Source organism: Brachyistius frenatus, unplaced genomic scaffold, assembly GCF_029030835.1.
Source record: "Brachyistius frenatus isolate BFR_SWC_R1_liver_20210118 unplaced genomic scaffold, ASM2903083v1 Contig_285, whole genome shotgun sequence".
Taxonomy (NCBI): domain Eukaryota; kingdom Metazoa; phylum Chordata; class Actinopteri; family Embiotocidae; genus Brachyistius; species Brachyistius frenatus.
Window position 1 is genome coordinate 365909 of NW_027210884.1, and position 13285 is coordinate 379193.

General features: G+C 40.8%; 1 protein-coding gene across 1 annotated transcript in view; it reads right to left on the reverse strand.

Annotated features, from left to right (window-relative positions):
- The window catches only part of crybg1a (crystallin beta-gamma domain containing 1a), a 46027-nt gene that overhangs the window by 7073 nt on the left and 25669 nt on the right, over positions 1–13285 (reverse strand). Inside the window, exons 6-14 of the mRNA XM_069722297.1 lie at positions 11200–12323; positions 3816–10729; positions 2686–2724; positions 2465–2583; positions 1890–2067; positions 1475–1614; positions 888–1014; positions 759–794; positions 1–152 (exon numbers count right to left, since the gene is read on the reverse strand). Of these exons, the coding sequence (XP_069578398.1) occupies positions 1–152; positions 759–794; positions 888–1014; positions 1475–1614; positions 1890–2067; positions 2465–2583; positions 2686–2724; positions 3816–10729; positions 11200–12323 (8829 nt within the window). The remainder of the gene's footprint in view (positions 153–758; positions 795–887; positions 1015–1474; positions 1615–1889; positions 2068–2464; positions 2584–2685; positions 2725–3815; positions 10730–11199; positions 12324–13285) is intronic.

Here is a 13285-nt window from a genome sequence, read left to right on the forward strand (position 1 = left end):
AGACCACCAAGTATCTTTATAGACCCCACTGAAGACAATGTCTTCTTGTTCACGTCAGGTTTGTCCGTTTCTTCTTCTTCTTGCAGGTTGTAGACATCACTGTCCACTTCCATAAACTCTCCATCAAAGTTGGGCTTCTCGAACACTAAAGCCTACATGAGAGAAATAGACAGAAGATTCAAATCCATGTCGTGAACACAGTCCTTCAGCATGCGTGTAACGTGTGTGTGACGATGTGCTCCTATGTGTGGTTTTCGGTCCGCTCCTGCCCGGAGGTAGGATGCCGTTCATTCCATAGATTACAGAGCAACGCGGACTATATCATAACATGGCGTATATCAGACCTGTCTATCCAGAAGGTACACAGGCTATAGGTGCTGGCTGTAGGCTAGGAACTGTCATCTTAGTGGAGGTACAGGCACAGGTCAAAGTACTTTCTTTGACCTGTACCTGTAACTTTACCCAACATTGTTTCCGTTCTCATTAGGATTACACATGCATGACAAATTTCAATGTTTCCCAACCCCATGTGAATTAGAGCCAAGCCACCGACACAATGAATCATTTCAGACAAACATGCCTGGGCTAACCTTGAATGATTCTTATAACTCACTCACAAGCCACAGCAAACTTTCCCTTTTCAAACATCCTTTGCCTCAAGATTCTCTGAGGCCTATTTACAACAATTTATGAGATTTGACTGTGGCGATACTTTCATACGGATATATGCAACAGATGTAATGCAATGCCGAACAAACCTTGACTTCGTTCGGATGCTCCACCCTTATTGCTCCCTGAAAAAAAGACAAGACATTGTCAGACTTAGGCAGACTGACAAATTGGGAGTACAGTATAAACATACTGTATATAGTATAAACACACTGTACCATTCGCAGGGGTCTGAGAGAGCCAATGAAGGGCTCAGGGAAGCCCCAGGTCTCTGGGCAGGGATACTCGCCCGACTCCAGCACTCCTACCAATCCTTCAAACCCTGGATCAGTGTACACCAGCCAGCTGAAGATACACGGACACAGCATGGGGAAGGAAAGGTGAGCAGGGTGACTGATTTCAACATGTGATTTTTTTTTTTTTTTTTCTTTACAGTACTTTGGAAAAGATAACCTATGACATCATATTACATAATGCAGGGAATTAATGAGGACCCCCTTCACGCTCTACACCAAGAGCCAGCTAAAAATGTTAGGGCTAACCAGCAATAATCTGCAGCAAGTAAAACTATGACAACCACAAGCTGTGGCCTGCAGCTTGCATTCTTTCACAGAAAGAAAACACATGTTGCACCAGAGACCATGGAAGTTTCCAGAAATTGTTCATCTTTGTGAGCTTTTAGACGACTAGTTAGTTAGTAGCAGCAAAACTGACAAGAGCACAAAACAACAAAAACCGACAGCTTGCCATAATACAACAACCCAATTTATATACAGCACATTCGTTGAGTGTCAGCCAAACTTACACTCCAGAGTGGACCTTAATGGAGCCAGTGGACTGCGGGATCCCATAGGAGCTAACCTCCACAGTGTCGCCGCAGTATGATGACATCCTCCCCAAGCCGTTTACTTCTGTAAACAGGTCGACTTGGGGTATGCTATAGTCCTACAAAACACACACACACAAAAAATCAATTGTATGAGATTTTTTTTATATTTTTAAATTAAATAAAATAACTGGGCTTTTGAGATACTCAGTACCAATATATACGAATTTCCGTTTTTCTAAGCTTGAAATGAAATTTCTGATATACTTATCAAAACAGTTATTATGTTCAACTTAAATATAGGATCTCCACTGACATAGAACATGTTCTAAAACTGATAAACAGGATCCGGGATGGCAGACTGACAAATGAGATCAAATAAAAACGAACTTACCCTTACTGCCAGTCGAATAGAACCGATGACCATAGGTGCTGTTGGAACAGGCTGACCCATCTCGTCTACTGTTGTTGGAATTCCCTCCTCTGCCCACATATTCACTATGTGGTCTGTAGGACCTTCCTCAAGGGCAATGATACGCCCTTGGAATCCAGGTTTTTCATAGAGGAGCCAGCTAAAGTGACACCAAATAACATTACATCATCAAAAATGTAAAAAGTTGTCTCATTAATGTGAGTTGATGGATAGACAGAGGGAAAATTACACAGCTGCACTTCCATAGAAGGAAGAGGATGTTCTCCAAGTTAAAAGGACAGAATACAAATTTTCAGAAGACAGGTGCAAATTATTTTGGAAGATGAGAATGAAACAAATCTATTGCAGGCAGACTGACAGAGGACACTGCGAAGAGCTATCTCGTCACCTGATTTGTTTAAATGATCAGCTACATTACAAAACTGAAAAAGGAAAAGTAATTTCCACAGCCCCTATCTATCCACACAATGACACTTGTAAACACTAGTATTCATGTTCCAGCTACAGAGATCTCAGACCAGTGAGAAGTCCCGTACCATCCTCGAACGACTTTAACTGATATGACAGGGGACAGCTTCATTGCGGTGGCATCTTCTAGATCACCGTGGAGTTCGAAGGCCTCTCCTCCAAACTGAGCATGTTCGTGTACGACAATCTAGATCAAGAAATGGAAATGTCATTGCAATCTGTGAAGGCAACAATTGTCACTTCTATTCCCAATGCTATTAAAATGTGTTTAACAAGCATTTAATCATACCATTCCGGGCCTTTTGTGGAACCCTCTTACTGCAGGTATCTGAGAGAAAATGTGAGAGACATTCTGATTAGAGCCCGCCAATATATTATTATATACCGTATATTGGCCTATCGTAGATATGTCAGTATGTCGGCGTCTATGTTGGCCGATATGCACCGAGATTAAAACTTTCATAATGCAGAACATGATGCTTTGGACGGACAACCCGAAAATGAATGCCTCCATCCTTGGCTGTCACTGGTGCAGAGGCATAAACACAGATGGTATCACCATTACTTTGTAGAAAAATGCATATTGCCACCTTAATTTTTTTCATACAATGGTTAGAAAAGTGTGGCAAAATGTGCATTTTTCCACTGTCAGTTAACTTTACTGTTTATTAACTCTTTCAAACATGTATTTATGACTTTTCGCTGACTATTTCAACTGTTTGTCCATTATTTAAATGTTGCAACTTTTTATCCAGCATTTTTAGCTATTCCAAAAGTTCCTCAGTCATCTGTCTTTCAATTTGACCTACCTACGAATGTATCTATTACACTTAGCAAACGATTTTAACCATGTATTTGTTATATTAACTTTTGCCAGATATTTTAACTATCCATCCATGCCTTTTGTCTATTTTGAACTCCCTGCTCATTTTACCTGAACATCAACCCAGTGAATATACTGTATTTTATTCAAATGGTTTCTTTTTAATCAATTTGTTTTTTGTTGTCCTACCCATAGTCCTTGAGAGAGTGAAATGATCACGTCTTGTGCTGCAGGTGTGACGGGTAGTGTGCATCTAAACATGTTTTTTGCATAGCCCTGCTTCATTTTCCTGCTGATGCAAATATCTTGTCATGATGAGTTTATCTTGGAAAATATTCCCTGTGCAGAATGGCAGACTGAGGGCAGGTTCTCCTGTCCTTACTTGCGAGTGAGTCATGACTTGGTTGCAACAAAATTACATTACAAAAGAACAGGATATGAAACTGGGGCACATGCCACCATGAAACCATCAGTACTTTGCAAATATGTTTCGCTAGTCAAAACCCATTCAGCCTCTTAGACTCACTTCTACAGACTTTTAGTAAATATCTACCGTAACAAAAATGAACTCATTCATATAAAATATTAAAGCCTACCTTTTTCTTTGTAGTAGAAACTCCAGAGATCTGCTGGCTGTGGTTGGTGGTTAAATGCAGTCCTGCAAAGCCCTTCAGGTCTTCATCCAAGTTAGGTACATCTGATGCTGAGGCCTGGTCCATTGCAGTACTTCCGTTAGAATTCATTTTAGTCATCTGTGTAGAGCCCAGGGAGGCCTCTGGTGCCCTTTTGTTCTTTTTAAAGTTTTTCTCCAAATGATCAGGAAGCTGCATCTCTGAGACCGTGAGCAAGGGAGGAGTAGAGGTGGGGCTAAGTGCTGACTCACTAACTGTACCAATACCACCTCCCATAAACGGGTCTTGGCCCATACTTTTAACACCCTCACTCTCAGCCGTGACGCCAGGCAGAGGTGAATCAACAGCTTCAAGCTTTCCAAGTGAGGGCAGGTCCTGTTGTTGGTTAGATGAAAGTAGAGGTAGCTCTTTCTTTCTTTCTTTGGCCTTCCTGGAGTGCCGAGGGGAACTTAGCAAGCTGGAGAGGATGGACATCCTTTCAAGTCTTGATGTCCGCTTCCCAGGCTCTTCTCCATTGTTTTGGCCTCCTTTTCCTGCATCAGCTTTAGTCCCCTCTTTGACTCCATCTTGTCCTTCTACCTCATCAAGGGTTTTCATTTGGTGTCTAGGAGTGGGTGGGACATTGTCTTGTGAAGATTTTGCCACGGTCTGACCTTCCTTATTGAGCGCTATTTGTTTAATCATCAGAGCAGGTGGAAGATCCGTGAAACTTCTGCCATTTTTTCCTAAACCGAACTGGAATTCCTCAGGATCAAATGTTCTCTCAAAATGGTCCTCCTTGATGGCTGGCATGGCAAAAGGTGGAGATGCGTACTTTTTACGAACGTGCTTCTTCAGAGGTACTGAGAAGGGGATTACACCCTCCTTAATGCTCCTGATAAAATTATCATAGTCATCTGGTTCCAGAGAGTCTTCCACACTAGCTGACATATGTTTTCTTCTTTTGTACTCCTTCTTTTGTTTATGTTGATGTTCAACATCTAACCAGCTGGATGGAGATTCTGTCATTATCTGGCGTATTTCAGGTGATTTCACTCCAGCAGAAAGAGACATACTGCCATCAAATGTGGGCTTTGGCGGCCTTTTTTCTTCTCTTGAGGTCTGTAGTTCCTGTTTTAAACCACTTCCTCTAATAGAAGCCACTGTAGCCGACACATCTGTTTTTGTTTTTTCTCTACCGTCTTCATTCTGCTGAACATCATTTCTAACGGGTGTTTTATCCAAAATAACAGTGGGCCTTTCTTTTTGCTCTGCACTGCCTTTTTTGCTCATGTCATCTTTTACCAACATGGGTTCGGACTCCTTCCTGGCATTGATCTTTGATGCCTTCAGCATTGGATCAACTTCCTTTGTCAATTTATCTTCAGCAACCTCTTTAATGAGGTTTTTCTGTTTCTGTTTCACATCAGTAACTGCTTTTGCATCTGTTGAAACAATGGATTTTTCAGCCAATTTTTTATTTTTGGTTGTCTTTTCTAAAACCTTTGTTGCTACAGTCTTTGGATGGTTACCATCTGGAGCTTTGGAAACGAGAGATTGATCAGTGTTTTTCTCTGGTTTCTTGCTCTCCACAAGTTCATCTTTGACAGTTGATGTCTTCCGGTCCTTTTGGGTTCTAATTTCAGAGTTGGCTTTCTTAATTACAATCTCATTCACCAGACTCTCTACTGATGGATCTTTGGTTCCGGTCTTCTCTTTAGCTTCCTCTGAACACTTAGTTTTGGTGCTTTTAACTTTCAGTTCCTGATTTTGGCTTTCTGTTTCCTTCTCTGGAGCTCCTGTTCTTACTGTCTCTGGTCTCTGTTTTAGGTCAGAATTTGATTCTGCTGATTTGTTTTTCTCTGGTTTTGAAATGTTCCCATCTTGGTCGCAAACAGTTATGGACTTCTGGACCTGTTGGTTGCTGACTTCAGTATTAGAATTTGCAGTTGCCGTCTCTGTTACCAGACTTTCTACTGGTGAATCTTTGGTTCCAGTCTTCTCTTTAGCTCCCTCAGGACTCTGAGTTCTGATGCTTGTACCTTTTATTTCTTGAGTTTGCCTCTCTGTTGCCTCCTCCGAAGTTTCCATTCTTACTGTCTCTGGTCTCTGTTTCAGGTCAGATTTTGGACATTTGGATTTTGTTGATTTTGTTTTCTCTGGTTTTGTAATGTTCTGACCTTGGTTTACCACCGTTATGGACTTCAGGACCTGTTGGTTGCTAACTTCAGTATTAAGATTTGCTGGTGCTTTCTCATTCACTGAACTCTTTAATGATGAATCCTTGATTTCAGTCTTTTCATTGATAACGCCATCTTGGACCTCAACAGTGATGGACTTCTGATCTTGCTGGATTCCAACTTCAATATTAGCATTTACAGTTGCTTTCTCATTCACTGGACTCTCTACTGATGAATCATTAGTTCCAGTCTTCTCCTTAGCTCCCTTAGGAATCTGAGTTTTGGTGCTTCTAACTTTAAGTTCTTGAGTTTGGCTTTCAGTTGCCTCATCTGGAGCTCCTGTTCTTACTGTCTCTGGTCTCTGTTTTAGGTCAGATTTTGATTCTGCTGATTTGTTTTTCTCTGGTTTTGAAATGTTCCCATCTTGGTCGCAAACAGTTATGGACTTCTGGACCTGTTGGTTGCTGACTTCAGTATGAGCATTTGCAGTTTCTGTCTCTGTCACCAGACTTTCTGCTGGTGAATCTTTGGTTCCAGTATTCTCTTTAGCTCCATCAGGACTCTGAGTTCTGGTGCTTGTACATTTTATTTCTTGAGTTTGCCTCTCTGTTGCCTCCTCTGAAGTTTCCATTCTTACTGTCTCTGGTCTCTGTTTTAGGTCAGATTTTGATTCTGCTGATTTGTTTTTCTCTGGTTTTGAAATGTTCCCATCTTGGTCGCAAACAGTTATGGACTTCTGGACCTGTTGGTTGCTGACTTCAGTATTAGAATTTGCAGTTGCCGTCTCCGTCACCAGACTTTCTACTGGTGAATCTTTGGTTCCAGTCTTCTCTTTAGCTCCCTCAGGACTCTGACTTCTGATGCCTGTACCTTTTATTTCTTGAGTTTGCCTCTCTGTTGCCTCCTCTGAAGTTTCCATTCTTACTGTCTCCGGTCTATGTTTCAGGTCAGATTTTGAACATTTGGATTTTGTTTTCTCTGGTTTTGTAATGTTCTGATCTTGGTTTACAACCGTTAAGGACTTCAGGACCTGTTGGTTGCTAACTTCAGTATTAAGATTTGCTGGTGCTTTCTCATTCACTGGACTCTCTACTGATGAAACATTAGTTCCAGTCTTCTCCTTAGCTCCCTTAGGAATCTGAGTTTTGGTGCTTCTAACTTTAAGTTCTTGAGTTTGGCTTTCAGTTGCCTCATCTGGAGCTCCTGTTCTTACTGTCTCTGGTCTCTGTTTCAGTTCAGATTTTGAACATTTAGATTTTGTTGATTTTGTTTTCTCTGGTTTTGTAATGTTCTGACCTTGGTTTACAACCGTTATGGACTTCAGGACCTGTTGGTTGCTAACTTCAGTATTAAGATTTGCTGGTGCTTTCTCATTCACTGAACTCTTTAATGATGAATCCTTGATTTCAGTCTTTTCATTGATAACTCCATCTTGGACCTCAACAGTGATGGACTTCTGATCTTGCTGGATTCCAACTTCAATATTAGCATTTACAGTTGCTTTCTCATTCACTGGACTCTCTACTGATGAATCATTAGTTCCAGTCTTCTCCTTAGTTCCCTTAGGAATCTGAGTTTTGGTGCTTCTAACTTTAAGTTCTTGAGTTTGGCTTTCAGTTGCCTCATCTGGAGCTCCTGTTCTTACTGTCTCTGGTCTCTGTTTTAGGTCAGATTTTGATTCTGCTGATTTGTTTTTCTCTGGTTTTGAAATGTTCCCATCTTGGTCGCAAACAGTTATGGACTTCTGGACCTGTTGGTTGCTGACTTCAGTATGAGCATTTGCAGTTTCTGTCTCTGTCACCAGACTTTCTGCTGGTGAATCTTTGGTTCCAGTATTCTCTTTAGCTCCCTCAGGACTCTGAGTTCTGGTGCTTGTACCTTTTATTTCTTGAGTTTGGCTCTCTGTTGCCTCCTCTGAAGTTTCCATTCTTACTGTCTCTGGTCTCTGTTTTAGGTCAGATTTTGGGCATTTGGACTTTGTTGATTTTGTTTTCTCTGGTTTTGTAATGTTCTGATCGTGGTCTACAACTGTTGTGGACTTCTGCTGGACTTGTTGGTTGCTTACTTTGGTACCAGCATTTGCAGTGACTTTCTTATTCACTGAACTCTCTAATGATGAATCCTTTATTTCAGTCTTTTCTTTGGTACCCTCAGTAGTAGTGCTTACAGAGTTAGGTTCTTGAATTGTATTGATTTTTTTCATCTCTGTTGACTTCTTTTGATTATCAGTCACTGTTTTTGGTTCCTGTTTAAAATTAAGATTTGGACTTTTCGATTTTGTTGATTTGTCTTGGCCTGGTTTTGTTATGTTCTCATCTTGGTCTACGACTGCGGACGTTTGGTGGCTGACTTCCCTACTAGCATTCTTGGCTTCAGTCTTTTCTTTGGTAGCTTCGGTGTTTGTGCTTACGGAGGTCATTTCTACAGATGTATTCATTTTATGGATCTCTGCCGTTTCCTGTTGAACTTCCGTTCTTCCTGTCTTTGATTCCTGTTCTGATTTATCATTTGAATGTTTGTCTGGATTTATTATGTCATAACTTTGGTCTCCAACAATTATGGACTTCTGGTCTTGCTGGACGACAACTGCACTATTAGCATTCACCACACTCTTTGTAGATGAATCATTTGTTCGAGTGTCTTCTTTCGTACCTTCAGCACTCTGAGCTTTGTGTTCTTGATTTGTGTCCACCTGGGATATCCTCTCTGGGGCTTTTACTGTTTCAGGTTCCTTATCTAGGCTAGCATTTGGACATTTGGGCTCGGCTGATTTATAATCATGTTCCTGTGTAGTTTTATTGTCCTTCCTGACGTCACCACCAATAAAGGCCTTCTTGTCCTCTTGTTTGCCAACTTCCGATTCAGTTGTCTCATTTGAAATATGAACATTCTTTTTTTCTTTATCTCTGTTGACACCCACAATTGTTGTGTTTATGGCGTTTTTTTCCAGAGTTTGTGTTTCCTTTACATCGTCAGCATGTTTGCGGTCTAGATTTGTGTCGTCATCTTTGTCCTCCTTATCTTTGGTTGGAGGTAGTTTGGACTCCTGTTTACTTTTTACTGTTGATGCCTGCATTTGCTGCTCTGCTCCCTCAGTTTTCTTATTACCACTCTCTGCATTTTCTTTCAAAAGGATCTCACATTGCTGTTTTGTATCATCCACACTAGCTGTAGTTTCAGGAAGTGTACTTGTGATCTCATTCTCTGCTTTATCCTCAGTGGCTATGCCCTTAAGCTCCCTTTTCCAACTGCTCTGTGAATCAGTGCTTTCCACAGCTGTGTCATTATGCTTTTCAATTGGTTTTGAGTCTTTCTCCTTTCTTTCAGATTCTCCGCCCAGTAAAAGAGCCTCTTTGTCCAGCTGATTTTCAACATTCTTGGGCAATCCACAAACAGTCCCAGTCTCTTTCTGAATGTCCAAAGCCTCAGCTGGTTTCCTGCCAACATCCTCTTTACTTTTCTCCTCTACCCCAAAATCTTTCACTAAGTTCATGCTTAATGAGTGGCATAATATATCATTTTCACTGGATGTTGGATCCATATTTAACTCCTTTTGCTGCTCTGTACTGGCCAGGTTAGCTTCCAGGTTAGCGGTGAGAACGCCATCAATCATGTCTTGGTCTTTTGAGGCCGATTTAGCAGGAAGACTGTTATTGGTAATCTCTTCATTACAAGTTACCATATTTATTACTCCAGGAGAAACACTTCCAGGCATAACACCTTCCTGATCAGAATGGGTCATTGTGTCACAGTCAATGCTGTCACCTACAACAGGTTTGGCTGACATATCCATTACATTCTCATGAGCTGGTATTGCTTGCATCGCTAGAGCTGCAGAATTTATCTGTTTTTCCTGGATTAAATCCAGCTTCATATTACTTGTTAGCTTGGTTGTCACAAAATCGTCTTTGTCTTTTACTTCTGGTGAAAACAGTTTCCTCTGTTTCTGTGTGGTGTTATCACTTTGAATGTGAGACACATTTTCAGGTTTAACCTCAACTTTTGTTTGTTTGGCCTTATGTTGTCCTCCATCAGCCTCAGTATTATTTACATCAGTGACTTTTGACTGAGATGGAACTGCTCTGTCAACCTCACTGCTAGTCGATACCCCAACTACAGGGTCTGTAACTGTTTTAAATTTGACTTGAGTGGTTTCTGTAATAATCACATCACTGTTTGGTAACGGCTGCATTTTTGACATCTCTTCAGGTGGAGTTCTGGTTATGTCCTCCTGTCGTTCCTTGATCCCCTTTTCTTTCAGTTTGATCGCACAAGTACTGCTCTGTTTATCTGTGAGTTCCAAAATGTGCTTCTCTTCCTCTGCAGACTCAGACTTGAATGTAAACCTGTTATCACTGGCACTGCCCTTCACTAGATCTGCTAGGGGACTCTCAGACGCTTGGACAGCTTTCTCTGTAAACGTGTTGTGAATCGAGTCCTCAGAATTTCCATTTGGGGAATGTTGAGATTTCCCGGATTTTACTTTGTTGAAGCTCCTCTGACCTCTTGTAGGAAGCTTGCTCACAGACGATGAGGCCCCAGCTGAATCCTTTGCAGGCCATTTATTGTGTTGTTTGACATTGTCATTCTGTTTGGCGAGCCTCAATGAGACCGTTCCCTCTTGCTTGGCGGGAGGTGGAGAGACCCCAGTGTCGCTCTCTTCATGGCTAATGCTTCTTTTAGAAAGGTGTTTGGTGTCTTTCGTTGATGGCATGCTTCCTGTTGGCATCAAATACACACAATGTTATATCTTATCTTTTTTAATATGTACAGATTTATAACTACACCTTTTGATTTTTTTAGGGGGTTACATGCCCGAATATTTTAATTTTTACACAATTAAACGCGCAAAATATAATGTGATGATTGGTAAGAGTTGCTGGTAGGTGGGTTCTGCTATGTTTGTTGTAAGCCAGAGCAGCTGTTTCCCTTTATTTGTTGTGAGTGATGTTAAGCATACAGTCATGAAAGTGGTATCAATATCATCATCTCTCAGCAAGAGACGAAAATAAACGTTTCCAGCATTTCAAATTATCACTTAAAAACAAACTATTTTTAAACCTCAAATTGAACTTTGTCTATAAAGTTGATATTTCACAAAAAATGATTTTGTTATAATTATAGTGTAAACAGTGAAGCAGCTAACTGATCACTGTCCCATACAGCATGCTGTGATCGCACTTTCTTACCTTTCTTGGGACTTTCAGAGAGCGGTGGTGGCGTCTCACTACCAAGTCTTTCGTCAGGAAATACTTCTTGCTGCTCTGAACTCTGCTCCTGAGCTGTTTTAGGGCTGTCTGAGTATGTCTGGCCAGACGAAACATTTTTAGACTTGGTCCCACTTGTTTGAGTAATATCATTGTTTTTCTTTCTTGTTGGATATGAAATGGGCAACTGACTCTTTGATGCCAGGGAAGCATGGTTCTGCTGCTGTTTTTTGACATCCAGGCTTTCGCTGTCGGGTGAGAGTCCTGCTTTAACACTTCTCTCTTCATGCTCTTTCTCCACACCATTTACCAGCTTTACAGAGTCAACAGCCTCATCTGACTTTTCTTTAATAAGCTTGGTCCCTGTTTTGTAATTGGATTTTGTGGGAGAAATGTTTCCTGGCACAGATTTCCCTGCTTTGGCTTCCTCAAAACCTTTCCTGACAGTTTTGGTAGTAGTGGTTGGAGATTTCAATGATTCTTTGGTTCTGGGTTGTTTTTGCAGTTTGGAAACATCTGTTAAGCCTACGGCGTCAGACACTGATGTTTTATCTGGTGTCACTGGTGATTTCACATCAGTATCTGATGTTGATCGTTTGGGGATTTTAGACTTTAATCCTGTTACACTTGAAGGACTGCTGATGCTTTGGTCTTTTAATGTTGGCAACACAGAAACTGTTTTATCTTTGCCGTGTTCCCTTTGTAGTGGATTATCAGTGGAAGTTTCCATTTTTCTGGCCTCTGTGGAGCCCCTTGCCTTTGTTGTGACATTCTTGGCCTTGCTTCCAGCTGCAGAGGGTCGGGTCTTTGTTCCACTTGCTGTGGTATGCCTACTCTCCGCTGTACCTTTAACCCCTTGTTTAGAGGGAGCAGGCTGGTCACTTCCTCGGCCTCTTACCCCGTAATGGGCAGCTTGTGACTTTGTATTGTACATGTCTGAAGCTGCACAGGTATCATCAAAATCAGAGGCCTCAGAGTCTGTATTTTCCTTAACTATGGGTTCAGGAGTACTTGAGTCAGAGTGTGTAGTCTTATCTGGTTTTTTTGATAATTCAAGGCTCGTATCCTTGAATTCTGCATTATTGTTGTTTTGGAGGCTTGGCAGTCTGTCAGAAAGAGAGAGAGAGGGAAGAAAAAAAAATGCTTTTAATACCTGTGGATCAATTATAGTTATGAAACCACATGAGGAATAATACATATATATTGTGTATAGTGTAAATACAACTCCAAGCTACGTGCCACACCATTGTTAGACAAAAATATATATTTTTGTTTTTACACTTTGGTCCTGTAGGCATTAAACAAAGATATAACATGTTAATGAGTGAGCTTTTGAGATGCTGATTTATAAAAAAATAATAACCGAGCAAGCAGTTTTCACCTGTTTCCAGTCTTTGGGCTGAGTGAAACCAGAGCTGCTGCTCCACTAACATATTTACCATACAGACGTAAGACTCTTGTTGTCGTCCCATCTGACTCTCAGTAAGAAAACAAGCAGAAGTATTTCCCAAAATGTCGACGTAGTCCTTAAACTGAATCTATAATCACCTTGAGAAGATGTTGTCTTAAGTGAAAGCTTCAAGTTGAACCAGAGGAGAACTTTGAAAATACAGTCCGGTCAAATAGGTAAAAGAATCCCCTTGAGGTACACCTCAAAATATAAATCAGTCCCTGTGCATTTTTTCAGACATGACCCCCTTCTGCCTGGAGTGCTCAGTAATTGAAGAATTTAAAAAAAGGTATAACCTTGTAAATCTGACTTTACCTCGCCAAAAAAAAAGAAAAAAAAAAGCAGTATCTTTAACGACTGTATGCCAAACCTTTTCCAAAATGTATTCACGTAAACCCTGAAGTCAAACAAAACGTGCAAGCAACAGTTGCTTCTTTCCTGTTACGTTCTTTAATAACCAACTTATTCAGGTCTTCAAGACACATCGAAGGCAAACGCAGAACAGAGGACCTTCATTTCAATTGTTACTCAACAAAAAGCAGAACGCATGGTTTATGTAAGAATAAAATGTGTTAACTTTATAGAAAACGCTCGCTGTTTTTTTTTTTTGAATGATTA